Here is a 13966-nt window from a genome sequence, read left to right as displayed (position 1 = left end):
ACAAATGACACTTTGAAACTATACATTCAATTATCACATTTACACTATACCATTTTCAAAAATATAATGACAATAATTAGTTATATGGTAAATATCAATCATAAAAACAATTCTACTCTGTTAAAAAAGGATTACAAAAAAATCTACCATTAATAAGTTATAGTTGAAATATTAATTAGAAACTTAACAAAATATCTTAAATCTAGTTGTATATGATATTTTGTAATAAAAATCTTTATACATCTAAAAGATAACTAGAATATTGTTAGATATCATGAAGATATTTTCACAGTTTTCAATAACTGAAATATTTAAAACCTTACAAACTAATATAGTTAAAATTAATGATTTGTAGGAAGATGATCTCAATCAAGTTGTAGTCATTTACTAAAAAGATGTTCTCGATTGATCAAGTTGCATTGTTTGGAAGTCTACCATCGTATAGATAGGATCAAGAAAACAACAAAAATAATAGACATAAATTATGTTTATATTATTAAAACTTAATAAATAGAACTAATCTTCTAAGTACATGTAAATACATGCAAGAGTAAAAATTTAAATATAATGTTTATACTAAATTTATTAATATATAAATTACTGATACAAATAATATTCAAAATATATTCCCTAATCTTAAAATCCATAACAAAACTAATTTAATAATCATATTATAATAAAAATGTAACACAAATGACAATTTAAAACAATATATTAAGTTATCAAATTCACGCTATACAATTATTTAGGAAAATATGATAACATATAACTAGTTATATGGTAAATGTTAAAATAACATATAGCTAGTTATATGGTATCAATAATCATAAAATCAAATTTATTTATGAAAAATAAGTAAAACCAAATATTCCCGCAGACATATAGATCAAACTCTAAATTTCTATTAAATCAATATTTTATTATTTTGGTCAAAGTTATTTGGTTAGTTCAAATTTTAGAACTTAAAGAAGTTTAAGCAAACAATTGATTATATGCTTTTATATCTGTTTGTTTAGTTTATTTCAATACACATGGAAATAGGGTTCAAAACAAAATAGTGGGAAAATAAAGGGAGAAAGATACCACGATTATTAAATCGTTTGCAAAAAAAAAAAGATACCACGATTACTTGAAATCAGAGAAAATAATACGTGCATGTAAACAATGCAGAAATGGAGAACACATGTTATGTGATTTTTGTGAAAATGGAGATGACTTGTTATCACTTTCTTTTGTTGAATTTGTTTCTAAAGCAACTTTTAAAAACACATGATTGAAATTATTGTTTCGCTCTTGTATCTTACAAAAGGAAAAAAGAAAACAGCAGTAACAGCTGCAACAGGAGCTGAATAACTGATAGCAAATTACACATTACTTTTTGTATAAAAAAATTATATTCGCGTGTCCTCGAAAATTTATAGTAGGTGAAAATTCTTCTTTATTTTTCATTAAAATAATTCTGTATAAAAATTGTCATTAATAAAAAATAATCTAAGATTAGTGTAATTTTCAATGGCAAATATTGTTGAGATATTAATCTTAATGTTCTTTATTGGATATTATTATGTAAATATAAAAGTATAATTAATAAATTTTCTAAAGAACAGTTTAACATAAAAATCACACATGAACAAAATCATGACTTTTATTTTAACATATATCTTGTGTATTGAGGAAATTTCCAACTTTTCTATTTTGTGGTAAGAGGAAAATAATCTTTTAACATATATTACTTAAAAAGTCAAAACCAAATTAACCTTTATCCTCCCCTTTTCTAAATTCAATTCATTACATTTATCTTAGTGAGAAAAAAAAAACCTTTATCTTAGTGAGGATTTTTGATTCCTTATATCTTGTGTATAACTCAATGACAATAACAACACTAGTCACCAACTTATTATAACTCTTCATCCATTTTCTCTCTCTAAAAGTCACCATTTACACCCAAAGGATTTAATCTTGAATGTGACCAAGGACGAAAGAGAAAGAAAGAGAGAGAAGGAGCTTGAGGAAGGGGTCTGAGCAGATCTGCAACAAATACTCTCGGGTATGATGAGACCTTTAAAAAAATGAAATTACCCTTAGTTTACTTCTTTCAATTTGAGTTCTGGATTGTAAGTTTGTTTTTATTCAGTTACAAGCTTTTGTGTTTTCTTTTGATAAAGTATATGTTCATTGCATGTGATGAAAGCATCTCTTCTCTGGGAAACAATGGATTTGAGATTCTTTCCTTCTTTTTTTTTTTTTGAAAAGGAGTTTCTCTCCTTCTTCTGCAGCAAATTTCTTTAAATTTGTTTAATCAAAAGGTGCAACTTTTTGATTTGATCACAAATTTTCTCTCTGGGTATTATTTCTCTTGATTTCGCTAGATTCTAGAGGGATTTGCTTTTCTACTTCTTTGGTTTGTCATTAATCTGTGATAAACCAGTTTAATCATTAAATATACATACTGCATGCACGAGTTAACAACAATTAAGATGTAATAATGCTCTTAAACTAATTATTTAAATATATATTCACTCTCAGATGATTCAAAGTTTTGTTAGATTTCATGGCATGGTGGTGGTCCACTCTTTATTATAACAAAATCAAGATCCTCATGAATTATTCTTATCGCATCAATAATAGACACCTTTTTACTTTTCTATGCTTGTTCCTCTAAAAACACTTATTCCACTTTCTTTTGGTTTTTGTTATTGATTAAAATACAGATAGTGATTTCGTTCCCCGTAGAATCTACCGGCAACCACAGTGACGGAGGAGAGAAGCGGCGGTGTTGGCCGCAAAAACGATGCAAAACCAGCTATGGTCTTTACCTCTAACGATATATCAAACTGGGAAAATTTTCCAAAGGGACTTAGAGTCCTTCTCCTCGACTGTGGCGACGGCATATCCGCCGCCGAGACCCGATCAAAGCTTGAGTCCATGGACTATATCGGTGAGCCGACTAATTTTCCTCTGCTTCCCCTCTCTTAAAATCTTTCTTACTTTCGCTTTTGTTTCATTAGAAATGATATTAAGTATTTTAGAGATACATATCTGCCATGTTTATGTTTACAAGTTTAATGTTAGAGTTACTTTAGCTCTTACATGTCCCGTGACGGGACCGTTTTTTTTTTCTTCACTGCCTATTAATGGATACTATAGTACTATTATAAAATTAATACTGACATGTAGAATGGACTATAGTATGAAAAAACAACGTTTTAGTCGGTTGAAAGTGGAAGACAGTAGTAAAGGGTGTGCAGTAATAATTTTGGAGTTTTGTTAAGTTTACATAATTAAAGAGCAATTATTGCATCCGAAAAATTCATTGACTTAGTCTTTTCCATTTTTCTGAGTTTGCTATGTTTCACTGTGTGTTAAGACTATGCATTCAATTTATTTTTGTACTTTTGGAATTTTCTTTGCAGTCACTACGTTCAGTGATGAAACCGAAGCTCTCTCTGCCGTTATAAAAAGCCCGGACAGCTTCCACATTGCCATCGTAGAGGTGAATACAAGTGACGAGAACGAGAGTTTCAAGTTTCTTGAAGCTGCTAAAGACCACCTTCCTACTATCAGTTTGTGAACCGTTACCTTTTAAATTTCTACAAAAAAAAAAAAATTTAAAATAAATCTTTTATAAACATGGATTTGTCTTTTTGTCTTTACAGTGATTTCAAACGATCATTGCATTACAACTACGATGAAATGCATAGCGGTATGTGATCGCTACTTGCATTTTTTTTTTGGCGTATTATGTATAAGAAATGTTTGGTTATATGATGAGAATTGACAAGTGTTTTCCAGCTTGGTGCAGTTGAGTTCCTTCAAAAACCGCTCTCACCGGAGAAATTAAAGAATATTTGGCAGCATGTAGTTCATAAGGTTCAGCTAGTTAAAACTAAACCGTTTAATATACATTTAATATTTAATGTAGAATAATAGTACTCATCTTTTGGTGTTGTTGTTGTTAGGCATTTAATGATGGAGGGACTGATGTTTCAGAGTCACTCAAGCCTGTTAAAGAATCTGTTGTCTCGATGCTTCATCTCGATACCGATATGATGAGTACTGATGAGAAAGATCCAGCACCATCAACACCGCAACTAAAACAAGTTTCACGGTTGCTAGACGGTTGTGATCGTCGAGAGAACATAAACTCCTCCACCGAGAAAGAGGATATTGAAGATCAAGACATCGGTGAATCCAAATCAGTCGACACTACAAATCATGACGACAATGTGATTGTCAAAGAAGAGAAAGAAGATGGTGAAAAGAAAGAAGGCCAAACCGGAGATACGAAAAGCGAGAAGACAGATTCAGTTAAGTTTCAGAAGAAAGAAGATGAAACTACTAAACATAACAATAAATCAACTGGGATCAAGAACTTGTCTGGTAACAAACCTAGTCGAAAGAAGGTAGTGTAAGGTTTCTCTTTAAACTTTGTAGTGGCTAAACGATTTAAGCTCTTGTTGATAAGTTCTTTTTCCTTTTCAGGTGGATTGGACACAAGAGCTGCACAAGAAGTTTGTGCAAGCGGTAGAGCAACTTGGAGTCGATCAAGCGATACCTTCGCGGATTCTTGAACTGATGAAAGTAGACGGCCTAACTCGACACAATGTAGCTAGCCATCTTCAGGTAAGTGATCTGAATGTTTTGTAGAGATTCTTGTGAAATGGTTACGGAATCTTTTTGAGTTCTTGAGCAGAAATTTCGGATGCATAGGAGGAATCTTCTTCCAAAGGAGGATCATAACCGTAGATGGATACAATCTAGAGAGAACCAAAGACAAATCCATCGGCAGTATAATGGTTTTCAGCAGCAACACCGTCCTGTAATGGCTTATCCCGTTTGGGGTCTCCCCGGTGTTCATCCGCCTGGAGCAGTTCCGCCTCTGTGGCCGCCGCCACTGCAGTCCTCTGGTCAACTACCTCCGTGGCATTGGAGACCACCTTATCCAACGGTAACGTTTTGACTCCTCTTTGTAACTAACAAAGGAAGTAAATCGGTTTTGTTACACCAAGAAAATGTCATTAGCTACGAATAAAAACATAATTAAATCACGGTTTATGTTATAATACATTTCAGCTTTGCAGTGATGTTTTAATTTGTAAAAGTGTATAGCTACGTTCCAGTTCTAATAGTAACGAAAATATATAGATAGACAAATATATGTTGAAGTTTTTGTTACTATTATATTAACCGTTTGGGTGGTGCGGTTTGTATACATTAAGAATTCTGAAATTTAGATAAGATTTAGCAATGTTAAAATCGATTAGCCAAATCGTTTATTGATGTTATATATACTATCGTGTGATAGGTAAACGGTAATGCATGGGGTTGTCCGGTTGTACAACCGGTAACCGGGACATTCAGTTCTCCGGTAACCGGAGCATTTAGTACTCCTTCGGCGATTCAGCTGGTAAGTGTCTAACATATTCTCTATTTTTGCGATAGAAATAACTAAATATTTACATGAAAGGTTGTATATTATGGGTTTGGTCAGGACGAGGAAATGGTTGATCAAGTGGTTAAAGAAGCGATTAGCAAACCGTGGCTGCCGTTACCGCTCGGGCTAAAACCACCATCCGCGGAGAGCGTTTTAGCTGAGCTCTCGCGTCAAGGCATCTCAGCCGTCCCTTCTTCTTCTTCTTCCTCTTCCTCATGTCCAATCAACGGCTCTCGTCGTCTCCGCTGACGTGTCACTAAGCGGGACCAATGCAAAAAATAAAAACAACAAGCCAGATGTGATGACGTCATGTGTTGCGTCCTTCTCCGTATCTGACTGTCCGAAGCGGGAACTGATTTTACAGAGAGAGTTTAATTGCTATTTATTTTCTCATCAAAACATTTGTTTTTGCTGTTGTTATTATTATGAAAAAACGAATCGGACGGTGGAAATGTGGGCCACGATGTTAGTTCGAGGACCATAAAATAGAATCTGCGGATGTACATAGATCTCAGACACGAGACTCTGACAAGTCGGAATCTGACGTGTGTATCATTGTGTGTTGGTTGTCGAGGCGGGGCCCGCTGAAGAATTTAATAGTTGAGACTTTTTTAGGTGATGCGATAAAAAGATGAAAAGTACAACTCAAAGATTCCGTGATGACATCTTTTTGTTTATTTATCAATAAACTTCCAAGAAAATACGACAACAACTATTAAGTTTTCAAAGAGTTTTAGAAAAACTTTTAAAATCTCGTTACAAAAAAAAAAAAAAAAAAAAAAAAAGAAAAACTTTTAAAATCTTACACTGCCTTCAATATTTTTATTTTCCTAAGAAATTATAAGTAGCCACAGCTCAAGTATGCCACTTTTAAGTTCTAATACATTTTCATTCGCCAGGGTAAATTAATAGAAAGTCTCACTGAGAGGAGATTTTTGTTATAATTACAGCTTTTTGTTATTACTATTCGCAAGAAATAGTAAAAGTTGCTATTCGGTAGAATAACAGTTCTGGATAGGGGTGGCAAAATATCTGTAAATTTTGATTCGATCCGTTATTTGTTTCGATTCGATTAGAAAAATCTGAATATCAGTAACTTAACAAATCGAAATAAATACTAAAATCTAATATCCGTCAAAGACGAAGCAAATTACAAATACTAATATTTTTAGAAACGGATATCGATCCGGTCCGTTATATACATATAAATTTATACATGTTTATAAAATTATATAATATATATACCCTTATATCTCTATATAAGTTTTATAAAGTTTTTATCTACTAAATTAATTATTTAGTTATTAAAAATTTTGAAAGTATGTAATTTTAAAAAAATTGTGATGAAATATTATTATTTTATTTTAGATTTTTTTTTCTTTTTTTTATTTTTTTTTAAATTTTTAATTATTTTTTTACGGATCAAATCGGATATCCGATGAAAATTCGGATATTCGCGGATCTGGAACACCGAATATCTGAAAAGTTACAGATTGGATCGGATTAAAAATTGAATATTCGTAAAGAATTAATCGGATCACGAATATCCTTAAATTCCGGATATCCGTTACGTGGCCATCCTTTTCTGGATATTACAGCTCTAAAATACTTCTCGAGTATTGGTGCATAAGACATAAGTATATATCAGGATGACACCACATCATTATTCCTACATGGACTCTTCAACAGTTAAGTTAATGATCACAAAGAACAAGACAGATAAACATGTCTGTTTTCGCTCTGTAAAACTGCATTTTGTTCCACAGTTGATAGTAGAAATGACAAAACAGATAAGCCACTACTGAATTATAATCTCTAATCAATTTTATCTAGTGACGTCTCTTTTTTTTTTCTTTTTGGATCAACATATAGTGTAGTCTCTATAACCAGAGATAATGAAGTGTATAAGTAGTTGTCCACGGGCCTGATAGATTCTATTTGTAAATGTATAATAAAGACTTTATTTCTGTGAATTATGTTTGGGCCTCAAGAGGAGAAAAGATGTTGAAAATTGGGCGTAAGGTCGATGGGGCGGAGGCAAAGAAGTGTTTGTGGGATCACATGACCCACTAAATTTTGGGGAATTTTTTTTTTAGTGTACGTTTTTTAAAAATTGCTTTAACATTTTTTTATGTTTATGTTTTCATATGTCTCCATTAGAAAAAAATATTTTTGTTATAGCATCATATATTATCAAGTTCTAATATTAAATTTATATGTTATGATCCCTGTAAATTATATTTCTTGCTCCGCCAGGGTAACAACACGTACAGAAGATATGTAATATTTATAATGTTTTTTTACTTTTTACTACTCCCTCCATTTCTTAAAGAGTGTCGTTGTTACATTTTTCATACAGATTAAGAAAGTTGTTGAAATATATGTAAATTATAATTAATTATACCTCTTTGACCAATAGTATTTTAGATAAATAAAATTATTTATAAAATCAATGTAGTTTGCAATTAATTTTCAGCTGAAATTTAGTATAATTTACATTGGAATTGTAAAGTGACACTCTTTGTGTAACAAGAAAATGAGCTTAGAATGACACTTATTATGAAACAGAGGGAGTATTGTCTTAGATGCTGTAAAGAAATTAATGGGTTTTGATCAAAAAAAAAATGAATGGGTAAGATGGCAAAAAAAAAAGAAGATTAAGAACTTCATCAAATTCAGTGTACTAAAAGAAAAATCAGAATATATCAAGAGCTAGGAAACAAACAAATTTCACGAATAAATTATCTAAAATCCCGGTGGTTGTATAAATCTAAAATCGATTATCCTATGTTATTTATTTAATAGAAAAAGTCAACTATTCATAGTGCTAATTCGGAAATAAAAAGGGGGCATAATAATTTATTTTTCTTGTAAAAAATATTGACCCATTGTCTATTGGACAAGACTTAGGTTCACCCCCTATGGTGAACCTTTAAATTCACCACACTATTTATGACCAATAAAAATTACATGTAGATAATTAAATAAAACATATTAAATTTATTTTAAAATAGTTAAAAAAGAATAATGACAATTTTAAACCACAAATCTTAATTTTTAAACCCTAAATAGTAATTTCTAAATCTAAATCCTATACCCTAAATCAAAATTCTATACCCTAAACCCAAATCCTAGATCCTAAATCCAAACCAAAAATTCTAAACCCTAAACCTAAACCATAAATCTTAAATCTAAACCAAGTACCCTAAACCCAAATCGTAAACCCTAAACCCAAACCTTATACCCTAAACCCAAATTATATATCATAAACCCAAATCGTAAACCCTAAACCCAAACCGTATATCCTAAACCCGAATCCTATACCTTAAATCCAAACCGTAAACCCTAAAATTTAAATTTAAATTTAGGGTTTACGGTTTAGGTTTAAGATCTAGGATTTGGGTTTAGGGTATACGGTTTGGGTTTATGGTCTAGGATTTGGATTTAGGGTATTAGATTTAGATTTAAGGTTTATGGTTTGGGTTTAGGGTCTAAGATTTGGGTTTACGGTATAGGATTTTGGTTTAGGGTATAGAGTTTGATTTAGAAATTAGTATTTAAGGTTTAAAAATTAAGATTTGTGGTTTAGAATTGACATTATTCCTTTTTAACTATTTTAAAATAAATTTATAATGTTTTATTTAATTATCTACATGTCATTTTCATTGATTATAAATAGTGTGGTGAATTTAAAGGTTCACCATAGGGGGTGAACCTAAGTCTTGTCCTTGTCTATTGATTATGTAACTAACTTACTTGGACACGTTATTTTTGTTCGGCGGATTTCAACTAGAGACCAACCTTTTCTCTTGGAGTGCACGATTTATCATAAGTTATAGCATATCGATCCGAAAATTCAATTTATTCAAATAGGCTATTTTCTGTTCTGTCATTTGTCGAAGGTTTAAAAGTAATGTCTTCCAAATCTAATTTATGAAAGACTTTTTCTTGGGTTCACCTCCTAGGGTGAACCTAAAGGTTCACCAACCAATAGAAAGTTGTTATTTTAAATCTAGTATCTTTTAATTAAGGAAACAAAAATAACTTGCCAAATTATATTATGCTTTTAAAATAAATAAAAAGATTAAATAAATAAAAATAAAAATAGTTCTCAATAAAGATTATTTTTAAAAATATTTATTTATAAGATTTGGAGTTTAGTGTTTAAGATTTATAGTTTAGAATTTATCTAAATGTTTAGTGTTTTTCTAAGGGTTAGGGTTTACCCAAGGGTTTAGGGTTTAGGATTAGAGTTTAGGGTTTAGTGTTTTGTTGACAACATGTTTAGTGTTTTTTCCAAGAGTTTATGGTTTACCCAAGGGTTTAGGGTGTATGATTAGAGTTTAGGGTTTAGTATTAGAATTTAGGGTTTAGTATTAGAGTTTAGGGTTTAGTGTTTTGTTGACAACATTAATTTTTTTTTAATTCGTTTTTATATACTGTTTTTATTTATTTTTAAATTTTATTTTGAAAAAATAATATAATTTGACAAATTATTTATTTCCTTAATTAAAAGATACTAAATCTAAAATGACAAGTTTCTATTGGTGGGTGAACCTAAAGGTTCACCCTAGGGGGTGAACCCAAGAATAACTCTTTATGAAACTAGTTTGCTTTTGTTGCGGAAAATATTTTCATCTACCTTACGTACAATATACAAAAGACCATCGTCATCGAGTAGTATATATATCAAAAACCATAACAAGAGAGCTTTTACGGCTATTGAGACAAATAGCAGTAAACTTTCTTTCTTCTGAAACTAGTAGCAGTAAACTTTATGATCAAGTGATACTTTTCTGAAACGTTAGTGCTGAAACTAGGTTTCGGCCTAAGTAAATCCAATGGATTACGAGTCGTGTATGATTGGTTAATGCTCAATTAAGGGGAGGATAAACAAATTTCTTGAGAGGTTTATGGAATGGATATATCTACTATCTCCATGTTTTTTTTTTAATCTTTTGCACGGAGGTATTAACCTCCAATATTCATGAGACTAAACAAATACGATGTGCGACAAAAATACATATATATCACCCTCTAGTTCTCCAATCTTTCATCTCCTTTACAAAGATTATAGTCCAAGTTTTGGAAGCATCACCAAACGAATGTGCGCCATTTATGGAGTTTGGTAAGGATCTTTGGGGATGAAATGTCTCTCTAAACATAGCCGGTTCGTTTGTTCATTCGTCCTCCTTTGTCGTGAATGACTTTTTGAATCTAGTGCATACAATTTAGTACCTGAAGAAGTAGTCGGCCATACAACAGAATCAAAGAATTTGCTGAAAGTCGTTCATCTTTATCTGGAGTTTGGCCTATTAGATTTAATATATATAGGTAATAATTATATATCAAGTTGTTGTATAATAAATTATTTATATTAATTACTCCTTCTGTTTTTTAAAGATAGATATTTTAGAAAATAAATTGTTTTACAAAGATGTATTTTTTATATTTCCTATATAAAAATTGCAAATTTCAATAAAATTGATTGAATTTATTGAAAGAATATTGGTTAAAATGTATTGGAATTTGATAATTTCTAAAAATGATGTATAATCAATGTGTTTTCTTAATATGTGTGAAAACACCAAAACATACATCTTAAAAAAACAGAGGGAGTATATGCCAAGTTGCTGTTAAACAAATTATATACCACTCTGTTATCATCATAATGTATAAAATACAATTAGTTACGCCATGGTTCGAAGTTCAAATGGTCTAAAAAATAGGTTATTAGCATCAACATCGATCATGCACTAAACAGAGGAAGGCTGTAGGTGGTGAACACGGTAAAATAGGGTTCGAAATGTCATGAACACTATGTTTTCGCAGAGGATAAAAAGCCTTTAAACGTTTTGGTGATCATTCTACTCTACTGTAAAACTCACATAAAATCCTTTAAACGTTTAAAACACTAACTATTCAATGCTTAACTTTAGTTATTTTGTAGGTGTAAATTACTTATAAGGATATTTTAAAACAATTTTAAGTATAAGACAACTTAAAATGCAACACCATAGAAGCACTTGCATATTTATAAAATACATTTCTACTATTAGACAGCTCAAAATGCAATACTAGAAACACTTGTCTCCGTTTAGACTCAGTTTCTGGTCCATCCTATGTACACGATTCACATAGTGATGGAGATATTGTTTATATTGTATATATAAGAGATGGTGGGATCTCCAATTCTCTCAAATCCGTATGGTTCTAAAACCCCAATTGTGTAACAAAAGATAGTGATTTCTGATGTAGAGAGATCTTATATTCCACTTCCAAATTGTAATTTTGTATACAAACAACACGCATCACCCTCATTTTTAGTCCTTTAATTTTAAAATCTGTTACTTTTTATTCTTGTAATGAGAAGGAATATCGAATTTATTAATCGTTTTGGGGATTATCACATTGTTGCTTCGCTGTCTAGACAAAGACCAGTGACTTTCATATACAACTTAATTATTTTAGCTTTTTTCCTATATTTTTAAGAGAAATGGATGTTTCAAGAAATGTCTAGGAAAGTAAGGTTAGCGATTAGGGACAAAAAATTGTCGCCCTATGTTGGTGCAGTGGCACACAGCTGTGGAGTCGATGTACCGTAACGTACTTAATAACTGATAAGCCGATGTCTACCCAGTTTTGTTTTTCTCGAGTTTCCACTCATTTTTGTATCCGTCACAGTTAGCCCAAAATCATTTTTTCTATCTAAAGATGGTCATCACTTATATTTTCTTTTTGTTTACAACTTTTCTGGACGGCATATTAAAATGCAACTTGATTTACAAATATTTCTTTTTTTTTCCTAACGCTGGATGATTATGATATTAAAAATCGATAAATATTATAGACGATTATACATCCCACAATTCTATCTATCTTATAAGGATTCTCGCCTGACTGCATTACCTGAGTCGTCTTATGATATTCTTTGCGTAATGCTGTAGATTTCTCGTAAGTTTTTTCTCTCTTAATTTGCATAATTCTGTTTTTTTCGGGACTCAAAACTCAGACTTTTTGGTGTAGAATCATTAATGAACATTAGTCAAACTACTGGTGACTGGACAAAAGAGATTAAAAATATTTTATATACGTTTAATTTTCTACTTAAGCATTTTTAATAAAATTATGGTGTTGGTGACCTTCTCTCTCTAAACAATTTTTCTACATTTTCTTTTCATCCGAATTTTTTCTCTATCATTTTTTGTAATTGTTGTCATTTTATGCGGTGGTCAATCTCTTTCTCCCGTCTATGTTTATCTTTGTCTCTCCTCATCTGTCTTCTTCGTTGTTTCAGTGAGAATAATGCTTGATTGTGTCTTAAATCCGGTAATTCCGGACTCAGATATAAGATTAGCAACAACAAAGGTCTTTTGAAGATAGTTTTTTTTACCGTTGTGCGTTCTCTTGTCTGAATCAAAACTCTATAATTTTTTCTAGATCCAGTCAACTCCTAAAAACTTAGTGGCTTGTGTTGCGTCCTTAAGCTCCTCGTCGGCCCGGTTTGTCACCGTGTGGAGTTGGGTATCTAGGGTTTGCCGCAAATTGGTATCTCGAGTGGTGTTGAGGAGCCGCTTCTTGGTAACTTGAGATCTTTCTGCAGAATCTGAAGAGCCTTCGTTATGCTCTCAGGCGATGACTGCGTGGGGGTTTCGTCGATGACCGAGACGTTTGTACGGTTTCCCTTTAACGATGCATAATGTGTGGGTTCACATGGTACGCTTTGTGGTTTAGCTCCCGTGTGTTCCTTTGCCTCTCAAACTCAATGGTAATGGTGTTTGTGGACTAATATTTCGTTAGATTTTCTCAAATAATCTCAGCAGATTTGTGTTCGTGTCTTGGCAGCAACTTCCAGCTTGCATGTGTTGTCTTGGTGTGAGTGATAGTCAGCAGCGCTTGAGTGTGGCTTCAGTTTAGTCTCCTCTAGAGGATCTATCAATCTAACGATTCATATTCCTTATGGAATGTGGTTAAATGAGTGTATATCGTCTCCGTGGAATGCAATAGACCAGTAATCTTCGGCGCAAACCACTGCTGGTCTTTGGTTTTTTTTCGTACCTAGAGACGGATCCACATGTATTAATAGTGGATCAGCTAACACCCCTTAAAATTTTTAAACATCGTTTTTTATATGTATAACATTAAGATTTAGTAGCTCTGGTGGTTAAATCTAATCTTCTAACCATCCTTAAATCTGGCTTCAAACCTGCTGACACTATATTTTACCTTTTTTTTTCATAGACCTAAAAGCCCATTTAAAAGTTTGATCCATGTTAAAATAAAGTCTGGGGCACCGTTGGTGGTCTTTTTTATCGTACTTACTCTGTGTATGTGGTTGGATTATGTGTTCTACACTTCTACTTCGCTCTGTGTATGGGGTAATGATTTGTGAGTAGTTATGACTTCAGTCTATTAAAAACTTTGTTTTGAAATGAATAAAATACATGAATAAAAATACGACAAAGTGGATTATTCGCATAAAGTTGTAAAAACTCTTTTTATTTTTATTTTTATTTTTGTCAACATGTTACT

General features: G+C 31.7%; 1 protein-coding gene across 1 annotated transcript; it reads left to right on the top strand.

Moving 5' to 3' along the window:
• Positions 1-1860: 1860 nt before the first annotated feature.
• On the top strand, positions 1861-6094 carry LOC108843051 (two-component response regulator-like APRR2). Its single transcript, XM_018616139.2, has 10 exons — positions 1861-2047; positions 2712-2938; positions 3414-3563; positions 3657-3703; positions 3793-3870; positions 3960-4403; positions 4483-4623; positions 4694-4948; positions 5306-5407; positions 5492-6094. Exons 2-10 carry the CDS (start codon positions 2806-2808, stop codon positions 5681-5683), a joined length of 1542 nt encoding a protein of 513 aa, XP_018471641.2. The 5' UTR covers positions 1861-2047; positions 2712-2805; the 3' UTR covers positions 5684-6094.
• Positions 6095-13966: the final 7872 nt, after the last annotated feature.

Source organism: Raphanus sativus, chromosome 2 (genome assembly GCF_000801105.2).
Source record: "Raphanus sativus cultivar WK10039 chromosome 2, ASM80110v3, whole genome shotgun sequence".
Lineage (NCBI taxonomy): Eukaryota > Viridiplantae > Streptophyta > Magnoliopsida > Brassicales > Brassicaceae > Raphanus > Raphanus sativus.
This window is presented reverse-complemented; position numbering and strand designations above follow the sequence as displayed.